Source organism: Vespula vulgaris, chromosome 9 (assembly GCF_905475345.1).
Source record: "Vespula vulgaris chromosome 9, iyVesVulg1.1, whole genome shotgun sequence".
NCBI classification, from domain to species: Eukaryota; Metazoa; Arthropoda; class Insecta; order Hymenoptera; family Vespidae; genus Vespula; species Vespula vulgaris.
Window position 1 is genome coordinate 7,129,652 of NC_066594.1, and position 24,464 is coordinate 7,154,115.

Sequence of the window (24,464 nt, forward strand, 5' to 3'; positions counted from 1 at the left end):
ACAATCGGTTTGAGAGTACACATAGATAGGAGTTTCTCATTGTCATTGAGACAATGAATGGAATCACTCGCTACTATTATATCAAACCCGTATTCGTAATCGTTATTACAAAAATCTACAAAACGATTTTGATCTTTGATTAATTAATTGATATAATCTAAAATTTCGTTGTCAACATCAATACAATAAACATAGAAAAAAAATTAAAAGAACAATAAGATACAACGAAAGAGTTGAAAGTCCAAAAAGAAGAAGAAGAAGAAAAAATGAAAAAGAAAAAAGTACAAGAAACCAAAAAGAGAAAAAATAATTCGTACACCTCTGGTTATTATCTACTTGATACTCGTTCATTATACAATAGTTTGAAGTGTGTTTGAATAGTATATGGAATGAGAGAGAGAGAGAGAGAGAGAGAGAGAGAAAGAAAGAGAAAGAGAGAGAGAGAAAGAGAGAGAGATAAAGAGAGAGAACAGTGATTCTTTCACTTTGTTTCTTCAAGAGATACAAATGAGAAAGGAAGCTTTTACGTCTTTTATCTCTCGTCGCCCTCGATTTAGAGAGAAAGAGAAAGAGAAACTAAGGCCAAATCTGCCGTTTCGTCTCGTCGTTTATTTTTCTTCTGCTTCTTTCTTTTCTTCTTTCTCCTTTTCTTCCTTTACTTCTTCTTCTTCTCTTCTTCTTCTTTTTTCCTTTTCTTCCTTTGATATGTTCCGCCCAGACCAAAAATGAAACTGTACCTACTGCAAGCTTGTGCTACAGAGAGGCGAATCCAGCAAAATGATTTACCTAACCTCGTTTCCACGTTAAAAGCATAAGTAGAAAAGCTGCTGGCTATTATTTCGAATCCTCGAATAGTCTAACAATATGGTTACTAAGCAGCGTGTATTTTTTTTTTTTTTTTATTTCGAGATAATATGGAATTCGAAGAGTGCTATGTACGTGTATGTATATATATATATATGTATTATATACGTATATATAAACGTAGAGATTAACCCCATTCACATTTGATTTTTATTTATGTTTTTTCCTTTTTTTCTACTACACTTTTCTTTTCTTTTTCTCGTTCATCCTTTTTTATTTTTTATGAATCATGTACGCAGCAAGAACGATTAATTAACTTTCTCTTTTTTCCATTCTTTTTCTTTTCTCCCTCTCTTTTTCTTTATTTTTTAAAGAAGAAGAAAAAGCAAATGTGCAATCGATTAGCAGCTCATTACACGTTATCGCGCTTTCCTTCGATAGAAGTAAAATCGTATCCATTTATTTTCCCCCTTTCAACCCTTTCTATTATCCCTCTACGATAAGTTAAAAAGCAAATATATTGTTCGTTCAACGATCGACTTTAAATTTAATCTCATTTAGTTACTTAAGAAGATTCGAACTGTTTTACGATCGAACATCTGATTATATATACGTATCCTTAAACCTAAAGGAATTTGTTATGTTGTTATTCGTCTTTTTTTCGAATAACATTCTCTCTCTCTCTCTCTCCTTCTGTCTTTCTGAACAAGGTAAATGCATATCATACTATTAAATAGCTCGCTCGGTTAGCCTTTTGATAAATTTTTCAAAGTCTCTTTTCTTTCATGACTAATGGATGTTTATTATTTCATTATGAGAAGTTCTATGAGTACCGAGAAGACTAATCGTATTACCAACGACGAAGAATAAAGAGCTTCTGAAGAATTTGAAAGTTGTGAGAGTGTGAGAAAGAGAGAGAATGCTTGAACTTTCAACTTTTCTCTCGATTTAGGAAATATTCGTGGGCGCGATGGTAATTTTAATGTTCTAGTAGAAGAAAGAAGCTTAGTTTTAACTCCTGTGATGGAAAAGTTGCCCTAATGTTTTTACATTTTTCATAAGGGTTTTTCTTTTTTTTTTCTTTTCTCTCTCTCTCTCTCTCTCTCTCTCTTTCGAGTCAAGAGATTGGTTATTACTGCTCTCTCTCTCTCTCTCTTTTCATTCGTATTCCATTATCTCTTTCATTGTGTTACATTTAAAAACAATCGTTTTACCTTTCGTCCTGATTTCGATGAATACGATTAATATTAATAAAAAGAGAGAAACAGAGAAAGAAAAAAAAATAAAAATAAAAAAATATCATCAGCTGTTCAATCAGCTTTTCTCTCAATCCTTCACGATAATATTTTCGACACATTTCGATGTTTTTCACACATCGTACGAGATCCCTCTTTTTCTTTCTCTTTCTCTCTCGTTATTAATATTGATGATAATAATAATAATTATAATTAATATTAATATTAAAAAAAAGGAATTATGACAAAGCAAGCTCGTATCTTCGCGGACAGAATTTTTGTGCGCAGAATCATAAACACACATTCGATAAATTTTATAATATTTGAATATAAATACTGTGTCCTATTATCTAGAACAAAAAGTGACAGGGGATCTCGAGAAAAATTACAATCCTTCATTGCATATTTATAAGAGAGTTACATCGTGTTTGTACGTAATATGGGTACGTACGTACGTACGTAAATACTTTGAACGTAAAGGTTCTTTGATGTCGGCTTGTTTATTAAAACGTAACGTAAAATATGTGATAATCCACGGTATGTGATGCATCTCCTTTGAAAGTATGATTTTTCCGTAATAAAGGAAATGCTTTTTCACGGATTACATTTGCACAATATTTTTCAACTCGTTCTCATCGTTGATCATCGATAAATATAAGTACCTTTGAAAAGTATTGGTCATTGTTAACGCGACGGCGGATTTAATTTTTTTTTTTTCATTCTGTTCGATGAATTAATTAATTAAACAAAAAAAAAGGACAGAAAAAAGTCTATTACAGGGGAGTCCTTCCGAAAATGTAATCGTAACAAACTCGAAAACAAATTTTTATTAAAGGTTAATGCTTTGGTTAGAGATTAAAAAGAAAAAAGAGAGAGAGAGATGAAAAAACATTTTTTTTTCATTCATCGATTATCAAGAAATTAAGAGATTGACTGATAAGTAAAAACGTCGAAACATTTAATACAGTCATTTAAATAAATAAATTTTTACTCTAAAAGTTACTTATATCGATCGATTCAATACTGTATCGGTATACGTAACATGATACAGATTATCGTATACTATAATGTTATTCGATACATTACAGCTTCCAACATTAACATTTAATAACGGAAACAGTTTAATTATTCCAAAGATCGTATCGATCGTTCAACACAAAACGAAACTGTCTTCGCTGTTAGAAAAAAAAAATGAATGAAAGATGCAACTTTTCACTTGTGCCTATTGGATTAATTAATTGATAAAAAAGAAAAGAAGGAGAAAAAAAAATACAGAAAAAAGAAAAATTCGAACTTCAATCGTAGTAGATTCGAAGAAATTTGTTGATAAAAATTTTAACGAAATTATTTTAAGGAGATACATATGTGTGGGTTGAAGTTCTTCAATTAAAAAGAAATAGAAGAAAAAAGACATTTCGATAGAAATAAAAATGAAGAAAAATCTTTTTGCGTCTCTCTCTCTCTCTCGGTTTCTTTTGTCTCTTTTCGTTCCTCAACTTTATCACTGTTATTTCGCATAACACGAACTGAGATCGCGAAGAGAGAAGAAAGAGTAATACGAAAGGTTCGGTGAGAAAGAGACAGAGAGAGACTACATTCGTGTCTCGAGAATACGATCTATTTTCTCAGGTGGCAAAACAAACTTTGGCTATGCGAAAAGCAGGATAGTGATCCATTCGGAAAGAGAAAAATAGACTAGTCGTGAAAACGAGAGAGAGAGAGAGAGAAAGAGAGAGAGAGAGAGAAGGAGAAGCTCTTATTAAGCTTCGTTCGATAATAAATTACAAAAGTGACCACATAACAAACAGATCATTTCTAAATTAATAAAAAATTAACGATTAAAGCACGATAATAATTCTAATTAAATTGATTAGATCATTTAACATAAAAAAGAAGAAAAGAAAAAAATAAAATGAATTACTCGATTCCTCCCTTTGATGAGAAAAAAGTATTTGATCGTGAACGTTGTTCATTATTAATATTATAAAAGATTGTTAAACATGAAAATGAAACAGTTCGTATATTCAGTTTCGTCAGTGACAAATAAAATCTCCCTTATTTACGTTCGATCTTTTTTATTCAATATTATCGTGGGTGGTATTGGGATGAGGGGGTGGGATAGGATACGAAGAGATATGGCCATCCATCAAATTATAGAACTAATCGATTATCCATTATAGAAAATTGTTCGTATTCGAGATTGATCCGTATTAACGAAACTCATATTATTTCATATATACATACATTTTTTTTTCATAAATATATATATATATATATATATATATATATATATATATATACTATTAATGTGATTGTAATATAATTGACGTATTAAAAAATAATTGTACTCGATAAGATATTATAATACTTGTAACATAAGCGATAAATCGATATTTCGATGGAAGTAACAATTTGTTAAATTGATATGACAACCGATCGAAGTAAACCGATCGATTAATCATGGATTTCCAACATTCCAGAATTCGTATTATTATCCATTGGAACTTCTACTTTCATCGATAACGTCGATAAATATTCGATGAATATTCATTGTTTCGTTAGATATTGATTTTAGTTTACTTAAAGCTTCTCTCTCCTCCAGTATTCATGAACCATATCGAACTTTCCTTGTCGCGGATTTGCCGATTAATTTACAAGTTACTCGCTTTGCGTTAAACAAGCGCGTTATCATCGAGAATATATGCATATTTGGTACAGGTGCTGAAGGAACATTTGCATCGAGTATATAAACTTTCAAGATTGAAATCGTTCAATTCTATAACAAAAAGAAAAAAAAAAAGAAAGAAAGAAAAGGAAAGAAAGAATGAAAGAAAAATTACATAAATAAATACGAATACATAGTATCGTACAAATTTTTGTAGCTTAGTTCGATAAAAGAAACAATATCGCAAAGTGATCAGACAACTACGAGATTTATTTCTATTACATTAATGACAAGTACCGACTAGCTCGATAATAATTCTAATCGATATCGATTAGTTCGTATCAACACAGTTTATCGATGATATCGAAGAGAGGATATCACCGATAAATAAATAGATATGTTGACAATATTTCAAGAGATTATTCGAGCAAATACTGTTTTATCGAAATTCTTATTATAAGAATCTAGGATTTATTGAATACTATGTCGAATTTCATTCGATGAAGAGACGGATAGAGAGAGACAAAGATAAAGAAATAAAGAGAGAAAGAGAGAAAGACAAAAAGAGTTCTTGAGGTCATAAGAAAGAAGAACTGAATGGACAGTCTGATATTATTTCGCAGAAGCCAAAGCCTTTCGTTTCGGTACTGGTCGAGAAAGAGAGAGAGAGAGAGAGAAAAGAGATGGGTAGTAAAGACTGAAAAGAAGGAAAGGACGGTACTTAAAGTTCGCTCGATCGTAAAAGTCGACCAAAAGAGGGAGAAAGAGAAGAAGGGGGAGAGAAAAAGAGGTTGTATTTTCTTGGATGAGACATAAGTTGCCAAGACGTTTCAAGGTTTCCTTCGAAATCTCAAACGTTATCATCCCTTCATGATAAAGTAATTATTCACATATATATATAATACATATATGATTTTAATTAGATATTTAAATTTTCTACGACCAAATATCAATCGTAACAATAGTAATAATAACAACAAAAGATAATGATATTTATTAACGATGAAAATATATCATTTCGATCGTTTTACAAGAATAGATAATTTCGTGATTATCGATCTCTTTTGTTTTCTTTAAAATCGATTTCTCGAAGGAAAGAAATTTTTTGATTTTTTGAACAAAAATATTATCGTATGGGAATAAAAAGAAGAATAAGAATGAAAACGAAACAAAAAAATAAAAAACGAAAAAGAATAAATAAATAGGAAGGAAAGAGGGATACGAGGAAGAGAGATACGTCAAATTGTAAATATGATCGTTCGATATGTTGAACGAAAATCCACAATGAAATATTACACGACGATCAAAAATTTCGATATATCGAGAGGATATCGAGTTAGCTCTAGCACAGAGTGGATTTTACAGAATTTCTTGGATGCCTTCTCGGTGTCGGCAACGATGCGGAAAGGTATACAAGAAAGAGGAGACACTCTTCGAATAATACATCGACGTGGAATAGACGTATACATACATACATACAGATATATATATATATATATATATATATATATATATATATATATATATATGTACATAGATACGTATGATGATACTGTCGTACATACATCGATAGACGAATGCAATCGACTCGAAGGAATTCGAGTTGCTTTAATATTATCTAGTATATACCACGAAGAAATCGGCTATACAATCATAGAAAAAAGTTCAACGACGAATGACGTATCAATATCGTTCCTAATACGATTCATAAAATTTCCTAAATAATCTGAAACGACGTTTTTCGCGTTCGAACATCTTTTTTCTTTTCGTCCTTTTTCTTTCTTTTTTTCTTTTCTTGTCTTTTTATTTCTTCTTCTTACGAGAACGCGCAATCGAATTTATGAAGATGTAGTCAGATTTTAACGTTTCACGTAAAATTCAATCGCGAGGAGTTTAACAATGGCTAACGATTTTTTTCCTCAAGAATGTTTCTACATTCTTTTTTCTTTTTTTTTCTTTTAATAACGCATAACCGTTTAATGAATCGAAATTTTAAAAGTGTAACGATGAATATTAACGTAAGATGTAACGAAGATCGAGTGGATTGCTAAACGATTTGCGACTTGTATTTAAATAAAACGAAGAGAAAAGAAACGGGATTGAAAAATCTTGAAAGAAAAATTAGATTTTTCTTTACGAGAGGAAAAACTTGTGAAGACGCGAAGAACGCAGACACACGCGGAGATAGATAGAAAGAGAAAGAGAGAGAGAGAGAGAGAGAGAGAGAGAGAGAGAGAGAAAGTTCTACATGGGGAATCCAATTTAAATGATACTTATCATGTTCTCCGGTACGACTTCAAGTTCACTTATTTTTCGCGATCTCTCGAGAAAAGTCTCAAGCCACAATTCCCATTCAGCTTGTCTCTACCCCAACCTTCTACTCAAACCCTCGAACCTTCGACTCTCGAGCCCTCGACTTCGCAACCCCTTCCTCCCCAATTTCCTAGCATTCTTCCTTTTTTACTTCTCTTCACGTCGTACATCTCAGAATTTATCCTGTGCCAATCGTTCATCTTTTATTCGAAAAGCTTAAATAAAAGATTCGTTTCAAGGATGATAGGTATTATAAGAAATGACAGTGAATCTTTGATCCCTTTATTTCTTAACCGATAATCGTATTATCATAATCGATGAGATATTATCGATAATAGATTATTGATTGATCGATCGATCGATCGATCGATCGATCGCGATGCGATATCCTTTTAATCTTTTCTTTTTTTCTTTTTTTATTTTCTTCTTTCCTTCTCCTAAAGTTTCTATGGAAATGTAAGAAAAAAAGAGATAAAAAGAAAAAGAGAGAGAGAGAGAGAGAGAGAGAGAGAGAGAGAGAGAGAGAAATTGTACGAATTCGAAGAGAAATCAAGGAAACCACAAACTCTAACTCTATCTCTATCTCTATCGCAGATTCAACAAAAAGTACGAGAGGTTGTTAGCAGCGGCTAACAGTAAAGGTTTATATATCAATGTGTAGTGGTGTTAGTGAGGTAGTCGTGGTAAGTATGTACACGCGTTCTGTTAGTTCCCTCGTTTAGGAACGAAATTCCTTTGTTGGTAGTGGAGGACTATGGTTCATCGTCGATTCGAATGTACTTATGGTTAACCAAAGACGCGTTACTACGGGCCCATATATATGTATGTATGTATGTATGTATGTATGTATGTATGCGATGGTATAGTACTATATATACGTATCTATCATGCCTGTATTTCTCTCTCTCTCTCTCTCTTTCTCTATCTCTCTCTCTCTTTATCTCTTTGTACGTTTATGTGTATGCGTGTGTGTGGTATAGATACGTTAGAAACTTTTCCAACTTTTATTGTAAAGTTTCGAAACGTTCAATGATATAACATATGTATAATAAATAGAAACGATCAATCGAATACAGATAAATTTTTAATAATGATTTATAAATTACATGGACGAATAAACATAAGATCTCTATTGATTTTCTAAGTTGAATCATTCGATAAAGTTCCTAACGTTCAACTCTCGATAACGATCTAATGCTTCTCGCATTATACAAAATTTACAGAATGATTTAAGTAATGAAATAATGTTATCTTGGCTCGTTTATTTTTAATCTTATTAGAATGATATTACAATATTTTCTACATTTTTATTATAAAATGATCGAAAGTGGATGTGACGTTCTTTTTTAAATAGTTTCAATTTCGAAGTGTTTTAAGTTCGAATGTGTTTTAAGTAATTTTATCGAGAAAGGAAAAAATAAATATAAAAAAAAGAAAAAACAGAAAAAGAATAGAATTCCTGTTTTTTTTTTCTTTTTCAATACTCAAAAAACATTTCTATATTCCCATCTCTCTAAAATAGAGATAGAGAGTTTCTTGATACAAGAGAGATAGAGAGATAAGGAGATAGAGATTTACGATGTAGCGCATCTTTTTAGCGGCTTAGAAGGACGATTATTTATCCGCAATACGTCGTGATCAATCAGACGGTGCGGTTTTGGCGGATGTGCGCGACATGATGAATCACTTGGCTCTCGTCACTTTAAGCGTCATCCGTTCGCGTAAGCTTATTATATGAAAACGTTTATGGTGTGTCACCACTTATGGGGAAAGGTTTTTCCGTGAGATAGAATATCATTTCTTAGATAGCTACGTAGATCATTATTATCATTTTTCATAAGGATCGATGATGGATCGACGCTAAAGAAATATATATATATGTGTGTGTACATATATATATATGTGTGTGCGTGTGTGTATATATATATGTATATATATATGGAAATAAACGATCAAGGTTATATCAAAGATTCTTATCGTTCAGTCAACATTTGTATATAGTAAACACATGTGTATGTGTATGCATATTATGTATATTTGTCTTGTGTGTATATCTATATATAAGGATTAATTATCTTCTATCTTCGTTAATATACGATCCCACAGAGATGGATTACTGTATATATATATATATATATATATATATATATATATATATATATATATATTTATTCGAACGAAGCTATTCTACCATTCGTGTCACGATTTTTAATGCAATGGATATTGATCAAGAAATCCCTACGAGGATCTCTATATAAAAAAATAACTCCTCCTTCGATCCAATATATCTCGATTGATAATTGTTATTTATCCTCGTTCTGTTATTCGTTGTCACGTATTCTTAATGCCATTATCTTTTCATAAGAAAAAAAATAACGTGTCCCATGATATATTTTTTCTTTTTCAACATTATATTTTTAAATTCGACACGAGCAAGTAATTTAATTAATGATTAATGAACGATGAATTAGTTATTTTGTAGATCGTAATTAATTGAGCTAAAACGAAAATTCTTTCTCTTCTTCTTTCTTTTCTTTTCTTTTCTTTTTTTTTATTGTTAAATATTATTTGATACAAAACTGATCTTGTTTTTCTTTCTTGATTTGATAAAAAAGTCAAACGAAATGGGTTTTAAAACTATTGTTATTTATTTCGATTATTATTTAAAAAAAATGTTTTTTAACGAATCGTCAATATTTATGACGAAATTTATAATGAAATTTATAATGAAATGTCAGTAAATAATACACGAATTTTTGTGAAAAGTTTGACACAGTTTAATCGAAGTACTAGCGGTATTTTGATGAAAATATTTTTTAATGTGATGTTTCGTCAGTATTTTAATTAAAATATTTCTAAAAATACTAATTCGTCGGAATTTAAATGAAAATATTTCCAAATATTATATAATAATACATCAATATTTCATATAAATGAATGATCAATATTTATAATAAATCCAGACGCAATCCAAACACATACTTATTTATATTGACCGATTATAATCACTCTTATTGATATTTTGTTATATTTATCAAAATGTTGTTCGTTTACTTATCACTTATTTAACAAAATATTTTCCATTGATTACCAAAAGGATAATTGATCGAATAAATAAATACGAACTTTATATGTAAAAATGTATTTTCTTTTTTACGAACAAATTCGAGAAAACGAGAAGTAGGAATAGGAGTAGAAATAGAAGAAGAAATAGGAGAAGGAGGAGGAAGAGAAGAAAGAGGAGAACATAGATAAAGAGAAAAGAATGGAAAAATTATTGCTTTAAGGGGTTACAGGGAGGTAAAGGACGAAGAGACGTAGAAAGAGAGAGCACCATCAAATTTGCATAGCGGTAGACTTGAAAATCGTGGCCAAGCGTTCGCGTTGAATCCTAACGACAATTTTCCTACGAAAAGAATCTCGTTACGATGGACGTTTTCTAACTCCTTTTATAAAGAAAGAAAAAAAAAAAGAAAACGGAACTGAAGAAAAGAAGAAGAAAAAAAGAAAAGGGTGTTTGAAAATCCGTAAAAAAGAAAAAAGAAGGACAGAAAAATCTATGCAACCACACAACGTAATCCCCATAAGATATCATTTAGTTTTATAATCTTCTTTTTATTTCTTTAATTTCTTTTTTTTATTTTTTCATTTCTTTTTTTAATTTTCTTTTTTTATATCTTTTTTTCGATTCATGGAGAAAGAAATACGGAGGGACAGTTTTAAAGGCGGAAAATTTGAATTCTTATAAGAGATAACACCATTACACGCTCTCGTTATCGTAAATTTGTCCCGCGATGTTAAGAATTTTATTCGTGAGATCGTACGAATAATTTCAATCTTTTTTGTTACATTGAAATATTTCTTCTTTATCTGCGTAATGTTTGAAAGAGTTTTCTACGATGGTCGTTGCAAAAATGTATCGTGAAATAATATTGAATTGGCCGATAAGTAAGATAGAAATTTTTTATAGTTTATATTTAAATGAATACGACGATATTTTCTTTTTATTATTGAAGATATTTTTAATAATCAATATCTAAATAAACGAAATACACTATTCGTCAGAAGTACATCTTGAATGACTAACACGTAAAATTTTTTTTTTTTTCTTTTGAATGAAAATTTGTAGTATTTTATAATAGCAATAAAAGAAATTTTGTTTCATATTGTTTATCGTTTCATTCGAAAAAACGAAAAGAAAAAAAATGTTTAGTACCTCATATACAAATAAATAAATAAATAACACTGTATAATATTTCTTTCTCGAAAACATTTACTATTTAATATCCAATTGAACGACTAATAATTTTTTTTATATCGAAAAGTGAACGATTCAGTAGTCTTTTTAAATGAACGCTTTTGAATTAAATTAATTAAATTAATTAAATTATCAATATATATTAAAATTGAGCTTAATTATTTCCGATTAAATAATCAATATTTTGAATTAATACGAACGTATTCAAACAAGCACAGACAGAAAGAAGAGAGAGAGAGAGAGAGAGAGAGAGAGAGAGAGAGAGAGAGAGAAAGAGAAAGAGTATTTAAATTAGAATGTTATGTTTTTGAAGTTGGAAAGTTTTTCAAGTTGGAGTTACTAACATCAAAAAGAAAAAAGGAAAGAAACAATTAAGCGTTACGAACGAATAAAATTGAAACATTCTTTTTTTTCTCCATACGACATATTTATTTTGAAACATGTTCTCGTTTGATCACGTTTGTTCCTTCTTTCGTTCTTTCCTTGGTTCGTTCGATCTCATTTTATTTTTGTTTTTTGTTTCAGCACCAACTTTAACGATAACGGATGATTCCGGGAGAACAGTCGCGAAGGAGAGACACTTAAAAGCTGGAAGTGCCCTGCGTTTGAGATGCGAAGCTAGGGACGTATTAGAACCTCAAAATGAAACAGTCGTTTGGACCAGAGGAGACGAAACACTCACTGATAACGTCAGGTGAGTTTCTTTATTTCTAAGAAAATTATAATTTTCTAATTTATTTTCGTCAAAAAAACTTGTACGTACGTACGTACATATATGTATGTATGTATAAGAAAAAGAAAGATGAATTACATCTTGTAACACTTACATACATACATATATACACATGTTGGTTAATATATTATATGAAAATTATAATCTTTGAATTTGTTTTCTTCAAGTTTCCTTGAAGAAATACACACACACACACATATATATGTACGTCCATGTATGTATATATGTATGTATGTATGTATAAGAAAGAGAAAGACAGATAATATCTTGTAAGACTTACATACATACATACATATACATGTATATACATATATATATATATATATATATATATATATACACATACGTACATACATAAACATGTTGGTTAACATATTCCACGAGCCACATCTAAGTAAGCTTCTTAATGAAATTATCAAGCAACGTGGTATAACACAGCATGCGTACGTAAGCTTCTTTAGCCTGTAGCTTAACATTTTCTTGCGAGAAATAGACGATCTTCTTTCTTTCTTTCTCTCCCTTCTTTCTTCTTTTTTTAAATTTGCCAAAGTATGAATAAAGAAAAATAAAGAGAGAAAGAGAGAGAAGGAAATATTATCGTGCTAGAGAGAAAGAGAATAAGAGAGTAAGATCTCGTATATCGAAGGTGACACCAAAGGTAAAAAGAAACTCAAACTCGAACTCGTTTTCCAGCGAGAACAGGACAACGGAGATGACAGAGGGCAAGGAGGTCCTTGTGATAGTAACAACTCTCATCGTCGAAAGAGCCAGCCCGAGGCACGCCGGTAACTATAGTTGCTTGGTGCCTGGAATAGCCAAGACGACTATAGCCGTTCACGTTCTCAATGGTGAGTATGTTATGTTACAGGAGATGAAACTTTTTCTCCCTTTTTTTTTTCTCTTCTTTTTTTTCCTTTCTTTTTTTATTTTCTGTTTCTTACCATATGGCAAAAGGAAATCTCTCTTTTTCTTTTTTTTCCTGTTTTTCTTTTCTTTTCTTTTCTTTTTTCTTTTTTTTTTTTTTTTTTTGTTAAATGAGAGAAGTACGAAATATTTTTCCTACGTGAATCTTTTTTATGTTAAACGTTTCATTAAGTATTCTATTTGGAAGCTTATACGTATGGGATTATAAAAAAAGGTTTATTATTTTTTATTTTTTTTATTTAAAATTTATATACATATGTCTTAGGTAACATTAATAATGATGATGATGATGATGATGATAGTAATAATTTAAAGACTCATTTTTTTGAGTTGAGAATCTAGATTGAAAGTTGAAGAAAAATTTTATCATGAAAAGAAATGATTTATGTGTGAAAAAAAATGTTGCTGGTCTTGTCAACAATTTTTCACTGTAGCATAAGCGTATTATATATAATATATATATATACATTTTTTTTTTTAACAAGATATCTCAGAGAGTAATTTCGATTGCAGTATTTACATTGTGCTTCTCGCAATATCTAAAGCAAGGGAACTCGTAAAGTAGTAACGTAAAACCTTTATTGAGAGAACGAGAGAAAGAGAGAGAGAGAGAGAGAGAGAGAGAGAGAGAGATACTGGTTGTGTCGGACGTAATAACACTTGCAATAAAGATTCATTTCCGAAAGAGCGCCATTTTATTGGACAGTACGTATACCGTTTATAAATCTTTCGTACGTCGTACGGTTAACTGAACAAAAGTTTCGTTAGAAACCAAAAAAAAATATATATATATACATATATAAAAGAAAGAAATATAGAATTGAAAAAAACAAATAGAACAAAAATTGTTATCTTTAACTTTTGAAAGTGAGAAAAAAATGAGAAAGGAATAACGTTAATTGAATTGGACAAAATTAAATTAATTGGATAAAATATGTTGGAAAGTATATAAATAAAAAGAAGTAAATGAATTGAGTGAACGTCATTAGGTGCTAGTGGTTGGACCTAATTCTTAAGTATATTTTTCATATTTGATTAATGGAAAAGAGAGAGAAAGAGAGAGAGAGAGATTTAAGATCTTGTTATATCAATCTAAATCTAAATTACATCAATGTTAATTACTATATCATTAGTTCGTATGAAAGAAGACTTGGTAGACGACGACTTTGCTTTTGAATATATGTAGCTACTAGCTCGTTAATCCTTTTGAAAAGCAGTAATATGGTTGTATAGGTACTCCGTTGAACTAACTTGGAAAATGTCATAAAATTAAGAACGATATATATACTATGTGTCGACAACCAAATGATCAAATAGTAATGTGTTAATAAACTAAAAGAGATGGATAGAAAGATAGATAGATAGATAGAGAGAGAGAGAGAGAGAGAGAGAGAGAGAGAGAGGGTTAGCCATTAATTAACGACATATTTAATCATTTACGCAAATAATAAATTTTATACATAAATATTTATACATTGATTTGATCGATAATTATTGATATAAATAATTTTAGAATTTTTAATTGATTTATTTAAATGAACAAAACAATCAATATTTTTTATTGAAAATCTTATCGTTACTTAATCAATGATCAATCCAATAATCAATAATATTATTGTTACACTTAATAATCTTTGGTTAAATGTCCCCATTGTTATCTCATTTAGAAGTAAAATATGAAAATAATTCAACAAGTTATAGTTGAAATATTTTTAATTAAGTACTTTTACCGTGTCTTATTTAGATATCTATCGTTGTGTTATAACAGTATTGTTTACTTAAGTATTGCATTTAATCGTGCACTTTATCACTCAACTATTTTGTTTTCCTCTTATTCTTCACCTCGTGTCAATGATATATTTTTTTTCTATTTATTTATTAATTTTTCTTTTCTCCTTCCTTTTCTTTTTTTCTCAAAGGATCTTTCTATCGAAGAGAAAAGCGGATGAAAGCAATAAAAAAAAAGATAAAAGGGGAAAAAAAAAAGAAAAGAAAAGAAAAGAAAAGAAAAGAAGGGGATGAAGGAGTAAATTGAAGGTAAATCGACATTACTACGACTCGACTCGTTTCTCGCGTAGTAAGAAGTTGTTAATCTCAAGAGAGAGAGAGAGAGAGAGAGAGAGAGAGAGAGAGACGAAGCCACGTTTCCTGAGCGATCTTAATTCAAAAACGTTTTCGAACTTTTCCTTGACTGTCGAGTTGAAAAAATAAAAGAAAAAAAAAAAGAAAAAAAATAAAAAAAAAAAGAAAGAAAAAGAATGGATTTATTCTTCGCACGGTTAACGTGCGTTCTACGACGATAAATCACTTCAACGCCATTTCGGATTAACTCGTCCTAAAACCCACCGTACACTCTGAACTTATCGAGATGTGGTCGAACGTCTTTACGTATGTATGTATGTATGTATGTATGTATGTATGTATATATATATATGTACTTACGTTAGTACGTATCTACTTATCTACTACGTACATACGTATGTAAATAACCTTGTCTCTTGTTTGTCCTATCCCGTTCAGACATTTTTAAATTCGGAAAGAAAATCTCGAAGAAAGTAAAAATCCTCTCAACGATTTCGTAGAACTTCTTTTCATTGACATGTCGAATGATAGAAGACGAAGAAAAAAAAAAGAGAAAAAAAAATATATATATAGAAAAAAAACGTATTGATCTAAACGAATGAATTTTAGCTGGTTTTGTTTACGTATACTTCCAAGCACGTAAGATCTTAATGGCGGACGTTGGGATCAAAAAAAAAAAAAAGAAAAGAAAAGAAAAGAAGAAAAGAGAAGAGAAGAAAAGAAAAATGTACAAAAGTAACGGAGTTGAAACAACTCGTCCAGAAAACGACGATGTCACACGTTTCATGGAAATGGAAGTGCCAGTAGCCCTAATGTGACAGCAGCATGAAAATGAGGCGAGGATGGCGCCATGAAACGAGGGGGATGAAAGCTGAAAGAGAAAGAGATAGAGAGGGAGATAGAGAAAGGGGAAAAAAATAGCTGCTGAAGGCTGTGTGCTACTTCCGTTTTGTTTTTATCTTTTTTTTTATTTTTTCTTCTTTTTTTTTCGTCCATTCGCCAGCTTCGCACGTACACACGTATAGAGATATACTCACACTAAAGATTTTAACGGAGAGACGCGATGACCTTTCTCTCTCTCTCTCTTTGTCTTTCACTCTTTTGTTCTCTATCTATCTATCTGTCTATCAATCTATCTATCTATCTATCTATCTATCTATCTATCTATCTATCTATTTATCTATCTATCTATCTATCTATCTATCTCACTCGACTCTTTCTCTAATAACCTCACTTTTTCCATGTCATCGTGTTATATAGCCGTAATGCCATTTTATCCTTAAGCATACGCAGAAGCGCGAAATACGAGAACAATGTGCTCTAGCTATGATCACTATGTATGTGATCATAGCGTGTGTGTGTGTATGTGTATTATGTGACCATCTGTTGCGGTCTCATAGTCGGCAAGAAAAAATGAACCTATTCTACGACATAGCATTTTGTTTGTTTGATGAAAATAAAATTTTTTTACTCACAATCACATCGAATTCGTTCGCTTTTTTCTTTTTCTTTCTTTCTTTCTTTCTTTCTTTCTTTCTTTCTTTCTTTTTTTTTCTCTTTTTTTATAAAATTCGTTTCTCGAAAAAATTTTCACCGTGACTTTTTCATCGTAAAAATCATATCTGAAAATTGATCTCACGTCGTGTATAGAAATTTCATTTGGGAGGACCCCCTTGAAATATGCAATATTACATACAGACGTGTAATAAAAAATGTAATCAATGCGTAGGAGTAGCTTACCAACGACTAAAATGTATATTTACTTTTTTTTTTGTTTCGTTATGATTTTTCTTTCTTCTTTTCTTTTTTTTTTTCTATATTGATAGACGTCAATTACAATCAACGTCGTTATCGACCAAATATAATGTCGCGCATAAATTTTCACAGGCACGACATGTTGTCGCAAGTGATTAAAGAAAATCGTTAAATCTAACAATAGGTACGATGTGTTGTTGAGAAAAATGTTGGAGAAAAGACTCTTGGTGAGTGAATTTGTCGGGCCCGGGGTTATATTTCGTTGTCGGTTAGTTTTTCTCGATCGATCTTCTCAATTGATGAGGAATAATATCCTCGATAGGATAGGTATATTCCCCGGTGATCGTGAAAATACGAATTTAAAAGGAAATTCACGGTGTGAAATGTGAAGGACATTTTCAACGACTACGAGCTACGAAATATCGGATTTCGTTACAGCTGTTCGAGATGTCAAGATGTATGTATGTCGCGTTATACTCGCGTTGAATATTGATCGAGTCGTTCGTTCGTTCGTTCGTTCGTTCGTTCGTTCGTTCTCGAGTTGGCACTGAATCATTCCAACGCGAAAAGAAAATCAAATCTTTTATATAAAAGAGAAATAAATCCACTTTCTCTAAAAAAAAAAAAAAAGGAAGAGAGAAAGAGAGAGAAAAAGAGTTAGTTCATTACTCGAGTAATTATTCGAGAAAGAAAGTAGAACATTGGAGATTTCGTCTTGAGCATCTATCTAGTCTAGTTAATTAATTAAAGAAACATTAAAAATTTTACTAGGTACTCGGTTTTTACACGACGGAAAATGTAGCTCATGAAAGCATTTTCACCTTTGGGCAAGTTATGTGTGTGTGTATGAAGTGTGTGCGTATGGGTCTATGTATATGTATATTTTTATACATTCATGTATATGTACATATATATATATATATGTGTGTGTGTGTGTGTGTGTGTCTGTTAATTCGTTTTTAGATCTTAATAACTTTTAAGAGTTTGAGAGAAAAAGAGAGAGAAAGAAAAAAGAGAGAGCAAGGTCGTTTGCGGCCTCCATATAAGAGGATCAGACTGGCCGAAGCTTTAATGGCCCCCTTATAATTCGGATGTTATCCGAAAGTTAGGAAAGTTAACGAAAACGAAATCCTTAAAGGCTCTCGAAGTGCCAGGAAAAGAAACGAAAAGCTTGGCCTGTGCTAATAATTTGATTAACGCGTAAGCCAAGCGAAATGTTTCCGAAGTAATCTCGAAGATCGAATAAAAAAAAGACAAATTAGAAGAGCTCACGGTAGAGGCTTACAAAAGTATATTATTTTCTTTATCGAACATTCTTTTTTCTTCTTTGATTTTTTTCCTCCTCTCTCTCTCTCTCTCTCTCTCTCTCTCTTTTTCTCTCTCTTTCTCTCTTTTCATCCTTATCCGAAACGTTCTCATAGAAATCTCAGAAATCGTATGAAAAATTATCGGAAAAAGAATTAGAAGGGGAAGTAGAAGCTTAGAGTAGTGTAATATTTTCTTCTTCGAACGTTTCCTTTTCTTTTTTTTTTTTTGATTCATAGTATCCTCTCTCTCTCTCTTTCTCTATTTTTCTTTCCTTCTCTCTCTTTCTTTGTTTTTCTTTCCTTCTCTCTCTCTCTCTCTCTCTCTTTTTCACTCACTTTCTCTCTCTCTCTCTCTCTCTCTCTCTCTCTCTCTCTCTCCCTTTTCCTCTGCTTTTTCGTAGTACGAACAACGAAAGTCGAGAATCTCGTTCATCGTCTCCCACCGTGGTTCTCGACCACAGTCTCGAGGTCTCGAGGAAACTACTTGCAAAAGTACTTCTAGGCTAGTTTTACCACCATTGTCCTCGTAATACCGCAAGCAGTTAAACGTGAGGAAGCGGACGCAAGAAGGTGAAATCCGCATAAATCCTTTCTTCTCTTCCTTCTCCTCCATCCTCCTTCCTCTTTCTTCCTCCTTCTCCTTCTCCTTCTTCTCCTCCTTCTTCTCCTCCTTCTCCTCCTCCTCCTTCTCCTCCTCCTTTTCCTCCACCTCTCCTCGTTCTTCCTTCTTGATAGTGCTCGTACGACATCGTGGAAATTTACATCGTACGGTGCCAACTACTCGAGACGTGGAAAATTTATATTCTCGTAAAGACTAGTAAGAGAACTATGTAAGAGTTACCGTAAGGGTTAAATGTAAAATTTTTATTTTATCAGATGATTATACAGACATTTTTTTAAAAAGATATTATTGGAATATATATTTCTTTCATTAATTTTATTTACTTTGATGTAATCTTATAGTAATTTTCTTTTGATATATAGTAGTTTGTATTGGATATATATAGTATATATATTTTTTCATTTCAAAATTAAAGTATATATATATATATCTTATTAAATCAGTGGAAATAATTTAATCGGATAGTTCATCATAGATTTACTTCGGAAAGTGTTATTGAGAGATACAATTTTGATTTGATTGTTGATTTAATTCTTGATTTGATTAGTGATTTGATTGATGATTTCATCGTATTCGGTGATACATTGCTTTAATTGTTCCTACCTTCTTTCCTCTCTCTCTATCTCTCTCCCTTTCTCTCTGGCTTACCACCATAACCTCCGAGACATCTAAGAAAGAGAAATTACCGGATTACGTCGGCAGGGCAGGAGGTCAAGCCCTCTCACCACGGGGTGATTTCTCTTCCAAGTCTAACGTCCTGGTTTCGAAATGCCTTCGAAGGACGTCGTCTCCCATCGTGTCTGATCCAAGTATACCAATCTCTCTCTTTCTCTCTCTCTCTCTCTCTCTCTTTAACAAGGCCATCTCTATTCAACCCCTTACAATTAATTCCCTTGCGTCTTCTTCTCCATTTTCTTTTTCCTTTTCCTCGAATTTTTTCAATAATTTCTTTTGTGACAAAAAAGAAGTTATTTTATATATATTTATGTAAAATTATAAGTAATATAAATATATATAAAATAAATATAAAATAATACGTGTTTACATTTCGTTGTAAAAATCGATCTTTATAAAAAAATATATAATTTTATAATTTATAATGTCCCAATAATTTTATAATTTTATTTAATGCCTAACGTTACTTAAATATTTGGAAAACTCGTTCAAAAATATTTCCGATAACGTTAGATTCTTTTAATATACATTATCGTGTATATCATACGTATATCAATCGTATTTAAGTTCGATTGAATTTTATTTCTCTACGTGTCTTTTTATTTCTCTACGTGTCGATTAATAATTTACATATTTAAATATGAAAGAGAGATAGAAGATCTTACTTCGGAAAGCAATTGCGTTTTAACGTAGTATCGGGATACGATAAATAAAATTTCAATGGAATTTTTATAAATTGCCAAGATGAATTATCGGTCGGATGACAATAGAGGAGGGGTCTTGTAAAGCACGAAAGTAGTAAGTTGTTCTACGTGATTATTGTTCGGTAGTAAAGTTTTAGTTTAGTCGAGAAATACTATAACTGGGACGATCGATCATGTCGTTTAAGGTTCTAGATGATCATTACGAAGGATTTCGAAATTGTCGTTGCGCGAACGAGGAAAATAAAAGAACGATAGAATTATTTCTTCGATAGATTTTATTTCTCGAATATTTTTGTTTCCTTTTTTTTTCTTTTTCTTTCTCAACCTCTTACAAAATGTTCTCGCTATCGAAAAGTTTCGAACGAAATATATTTCAAGATATATATATACACATATATGTATCGTTCACACGTGTGTAGGTCGAGTTTGTAGATGTATGTATGTCTCTCAGAAAAATATGAATAAAAATTTCTGTCAAATTTGTCAACAAAGGAAAAATCAAATAACCTTTTCCCTTGCGGCCGGCCAAAGTATAAAAATGGAGAATTGATATTTTTATTTCTAAAACCGAGCAGCTACGGAGAAATAGTGAGAGAGAAAGGAAAAAGGGATAGAAAGAGAAAGAGAAAGAGAGAAATAGTAAAGTGAGAGGAAGTGAGCAATAGGAAACTGTTTTACTAGTTCTGTGTATGTCCTGCAACGCGTGCAATGTGTAGTTCGGTATAACGCTTGCTTTCCTCTATTTAGGAATTCCATTCAACGGACGTGAGTCGATAAATCGGTGAACAAGCAAGCTCACCAGCTCGAAATACTATTGTTATAGTAAAGTTACATTAACCGTGTGATCGTTTGAGGTAACATTAATCGTACCGTGTAAAATCACCGTTCTCGTCGATTCGTTTAACATCACACAAGAATCGGGATTGAGTATATACGATTGGACAACATGGAGAAAGGGGAGAAAGATGTAATCGTAAACGTTACATCGCACGATTTAAAATATTCTATCGTTGTAAACAAGATTCGTCCCTTTTACACATTCGCTTTGTCGATAATTGTCGTCAAATGTTAACTTATTATTTTCGAAATGAAATTTATTTGATTCGAATAAATTAATTCCGAGTAATTTATATAATTTTCTTATTCTCTTTTATATTTTGTTTGTTTTTTTTTAATATTGAATTTCATTCGTTTGAAATCTATCGAGGTTTGTAATAATTTATTGAAATCGTATATAACTTCGTTTCTTCGTTGATCAATCGTGGCTTTAAATTGGGAAAATTAGTTTTCTTCGAAACGAAAAAAAAAGGAAGCAAACGTGTATCGTTCGTTTCAAAATTTTCTTTTCAATACTCATAGAATACTTTTTAATTAAAAAATGAGTTAATTTCTTCTTTGATCGAATCGCGCTCTTTCGGATTCCAAAATTGAAAGACTATATATGTATAAAAATATTACTTTTTGAGAAAAGAGAAAAGATCGTATAGAAGAGCAAGCGTATGCTGCATCGTCGAAAAATTTCTTTTCAATATTCATTGAAATTTTTCTCAGTTATAAATAGATATAACTTAATCTGTCGAGTAAATTACAATTTTAAATTCGAAAATTTCTTCTGAGCTATGAGATCAAAAAGCTCGCGTTGTAGGGTCTCTTGATAAATGTCAATGACCTTTGGGGAAGATTAAAAAGATCTTTGAAAGAAAAAGAAAAAAAAAAGAAGAAAAAAAAATAGAAGAAAAAAAATAAAAAGAGAGTGCAAGGATATAAAAAGAAAGAAACAGAGAGAGAGAGAGAGAGAGAGAGAAAGAGAAAGAGAGAGAGAAGGATAAGAAGAGAGAGTGGATGCGTTTCTGAAGCATCCTTCTATCTCGCGTGATCAAAAAAGATTCTTGGTGATCATTAAGATACGTGTGTTTTCTTCTTCTTTGAAAAAAGGAAAAAAAAAAGAAATAAAAAGAAAAGGGTAGAAGGAGATCGCTCTTGTTTCTTTCGTCTTTTTTTTTTCTTTTTTTCTTTTTTATCTTTCGAACGTCAGCTTTTATCCCTGATACGTTACGGTATTTTAATGAAAAACCTTAGGCCCTTCCCCCCCCCCCTCTCTCTTTCTCTCTCTCTCTCTCTCTCTCTGTCTGTCTGTCTCTCTCTCTGTCTGTCTGTCTCATTCTTCCTTTCACTCTTTTCTCTCTCTTTTTTTTTTTACTTCTTTTTCTTTCTTCTATCTTTTTTTTCCTCTTTCTTTCTTTTACTCGATCATACTTCCATGTGAGCGTGAAAATAGGTGGCAGAACGAATATCCGGATTAAGATGGCTAACGGGGATTTCACGATTTCGAGATTTTTTCGAGCTAGAGGTAGAATAGTAGTATGTGGAATGGAAAGAGGAAAGAGGGTGAAAAAGAAAAAGAGGGAGAGAGAGAAAGAGAGAAATGTGAACAAAGTGGACGTCGTAGATCGTCGTAGATGTGACACAGAGAAAAAAAGAGAGAGAGAGAGAGAGAGAGAGAGAGAGAGCAATCGAGAAGAACGAATTGACAAATTCCGTATCGATCCTGGACGTCGTCCAAGAGGCCACGATTTTTATCGAAGTTATCGAATCGTTTAAGAGGATGGAGAGAGACGATCGATGTTCGCGAACCAATTTCCGTAGCCGCACGAACTACTCTTAATAACTACTTACGAATTTTTTTTATCAAACAAATCGAAACGATTCCGAAACGAATCCTTTATCGATTCCTACTTAAATTATATTACTATATATGTAATAATATTTATATACTATTAACGTATGTAATTAACTATCGTTCCATATACTTAAGTATCTTATTTAAGACTAATAAGATTGCTATCATAATGTAGAAAGCAAAAGAAGGAATTATTAAATATTTTCTATAGAAAAAAAAACATTGATAAGAAATTGGCATTTAAATTAAACATGAAATTAGATAATATCATTTTTATCATAATTTCGAGTGAAGGATTAACGTCCAAAGAAAGAAAGAAAATGGAAAAAAAAAAAGAAGAAACAAAGTATAAATTAAACAATAACAAGAACGATAATACAAGGAAAAATGTAATAATTACGGAACGTAAATCTTGAATGAATGCATACGCATTCAACTCAATTTATGCATGTATGGATGCATGAATAATATACTAAGTACGTACTTAGGTAGATCGTAAATCTCATTTAATTATCCCGTCAAACGAACATATATTCCCATAGAATAGTGCTAGAACGATCGTAAACATATCCAAGTTGGTTTGGTACCAACCTGGATTTAGTTAGTTAATAAAACGCGATGACGTTTACACAGCATCCCTCTGTGTCGTTCGGTTGTGGTCCTTCATAAGGGTGAAATCGTAAGGGCGCGTAGCGTCGCGACCTGCGTCGCGAAGCTATTAATAAGAAGATGAGGGTCTTAATAATCTCGATGAAAGCCAACTGCATTCAACTATTATCTACGAAGCGTAACTCCCTTCGAAGTGCATGCTCAAACGGAAGTGAACGACAACGACGAGACCAAAATACGTCAACTCCACCACCCTCCCCCTTTTCTCACCCCTAACCATCTCCTCCCACTCTCTCATTCTCTCTCTCTCTCTCTCCCTCTCTCCCTCCCACCCTTCTTCCCCCTCCCCTCGTACACGTCGGAGTGCATCTGACAGAAAACCTATAGACGGGTAGTACGGCCATTAATGAAATGACAAATGCGTTCCCGTCGACGAACGACGACGAGGACGAAACGCAAAGCGGAGTCTTTCCTGCGGAAAATAAAATATTTAACATCGTGATTTACGAGGCCTTTCTCTCTCTCTCTCTCTTTCTCTCTCTCTCTCTCTTTCTCTCTCTCTCTCTCTTTCTCTTTCTCTCTTTTTCTATCTCTGTTATTCCTCTTTCTCTTTCTTTCTACCTCTCGAATTTTTGTTTATAAAGTCTTCGATAAAATTTCGAGAGTTATTTCGCTCATCGATCGAACGTCGTTATGGAAATGTATGTTACAAAAAAAAAAAAAGATAATAGGAAAGTGGAAGGAAAAGAAGTATGAAACTGAATAGAAATTTGTATCGAGATGATTGTTAGTATCGATGGAAGAAGCGAAAGAAATAGAAATTTCCTTGAAAATTATTGCAAAATTATTTCGTTGTCGTTCGTTTTTCTTTCCTCGATTTCTCTCTCTCTCTCTTCTTTTTTTTTTGGGTCTCAAACAGAAGGAAAGTAAAAAAGATTATTATCGTTTAGATGATCGATCTATATCGTTGGTATCTTTTATTTTTTTATTTATATATATATATATATATATCCTAGAAATATAAAGCAGGGATGAATATATTTAATCTGGCAAGATTGGAAAAAAAAAAGAAAAAAATTGTCATTTCCTTTCGTTATT

General features: G+C 31.7%; 1 protein-coding gene across 7 annotated transcripts in view; it reads left to right on the top strand.

Moving 5' to 3' along the window:
• Positions 1-24,464, top strand: part of LOC127066163 (putative uncharacterized protein DDB_G0277255) — a 295,758-nt gene that overhangs the window by 250,546 nt on the left and 20,748 nt on the right. For all 7 annotated transcript variants that reach the window (XM_050999553.1, XM_050999560.1, XM_050999558.1 and 4 more), the window contains 2 exons: positions 11,801-11,969; positions 12,702-12,856. In XM_050999553.1, the coding sequence (XP_050855510.1) occupies positions 11,801-11,969; positions 12,702-12,856 (324 nt within the window). The remainder of the gene's footprint in view (positions 1-11,800; positions 11,970-12,701; positions 12,857-24,464) is intronic.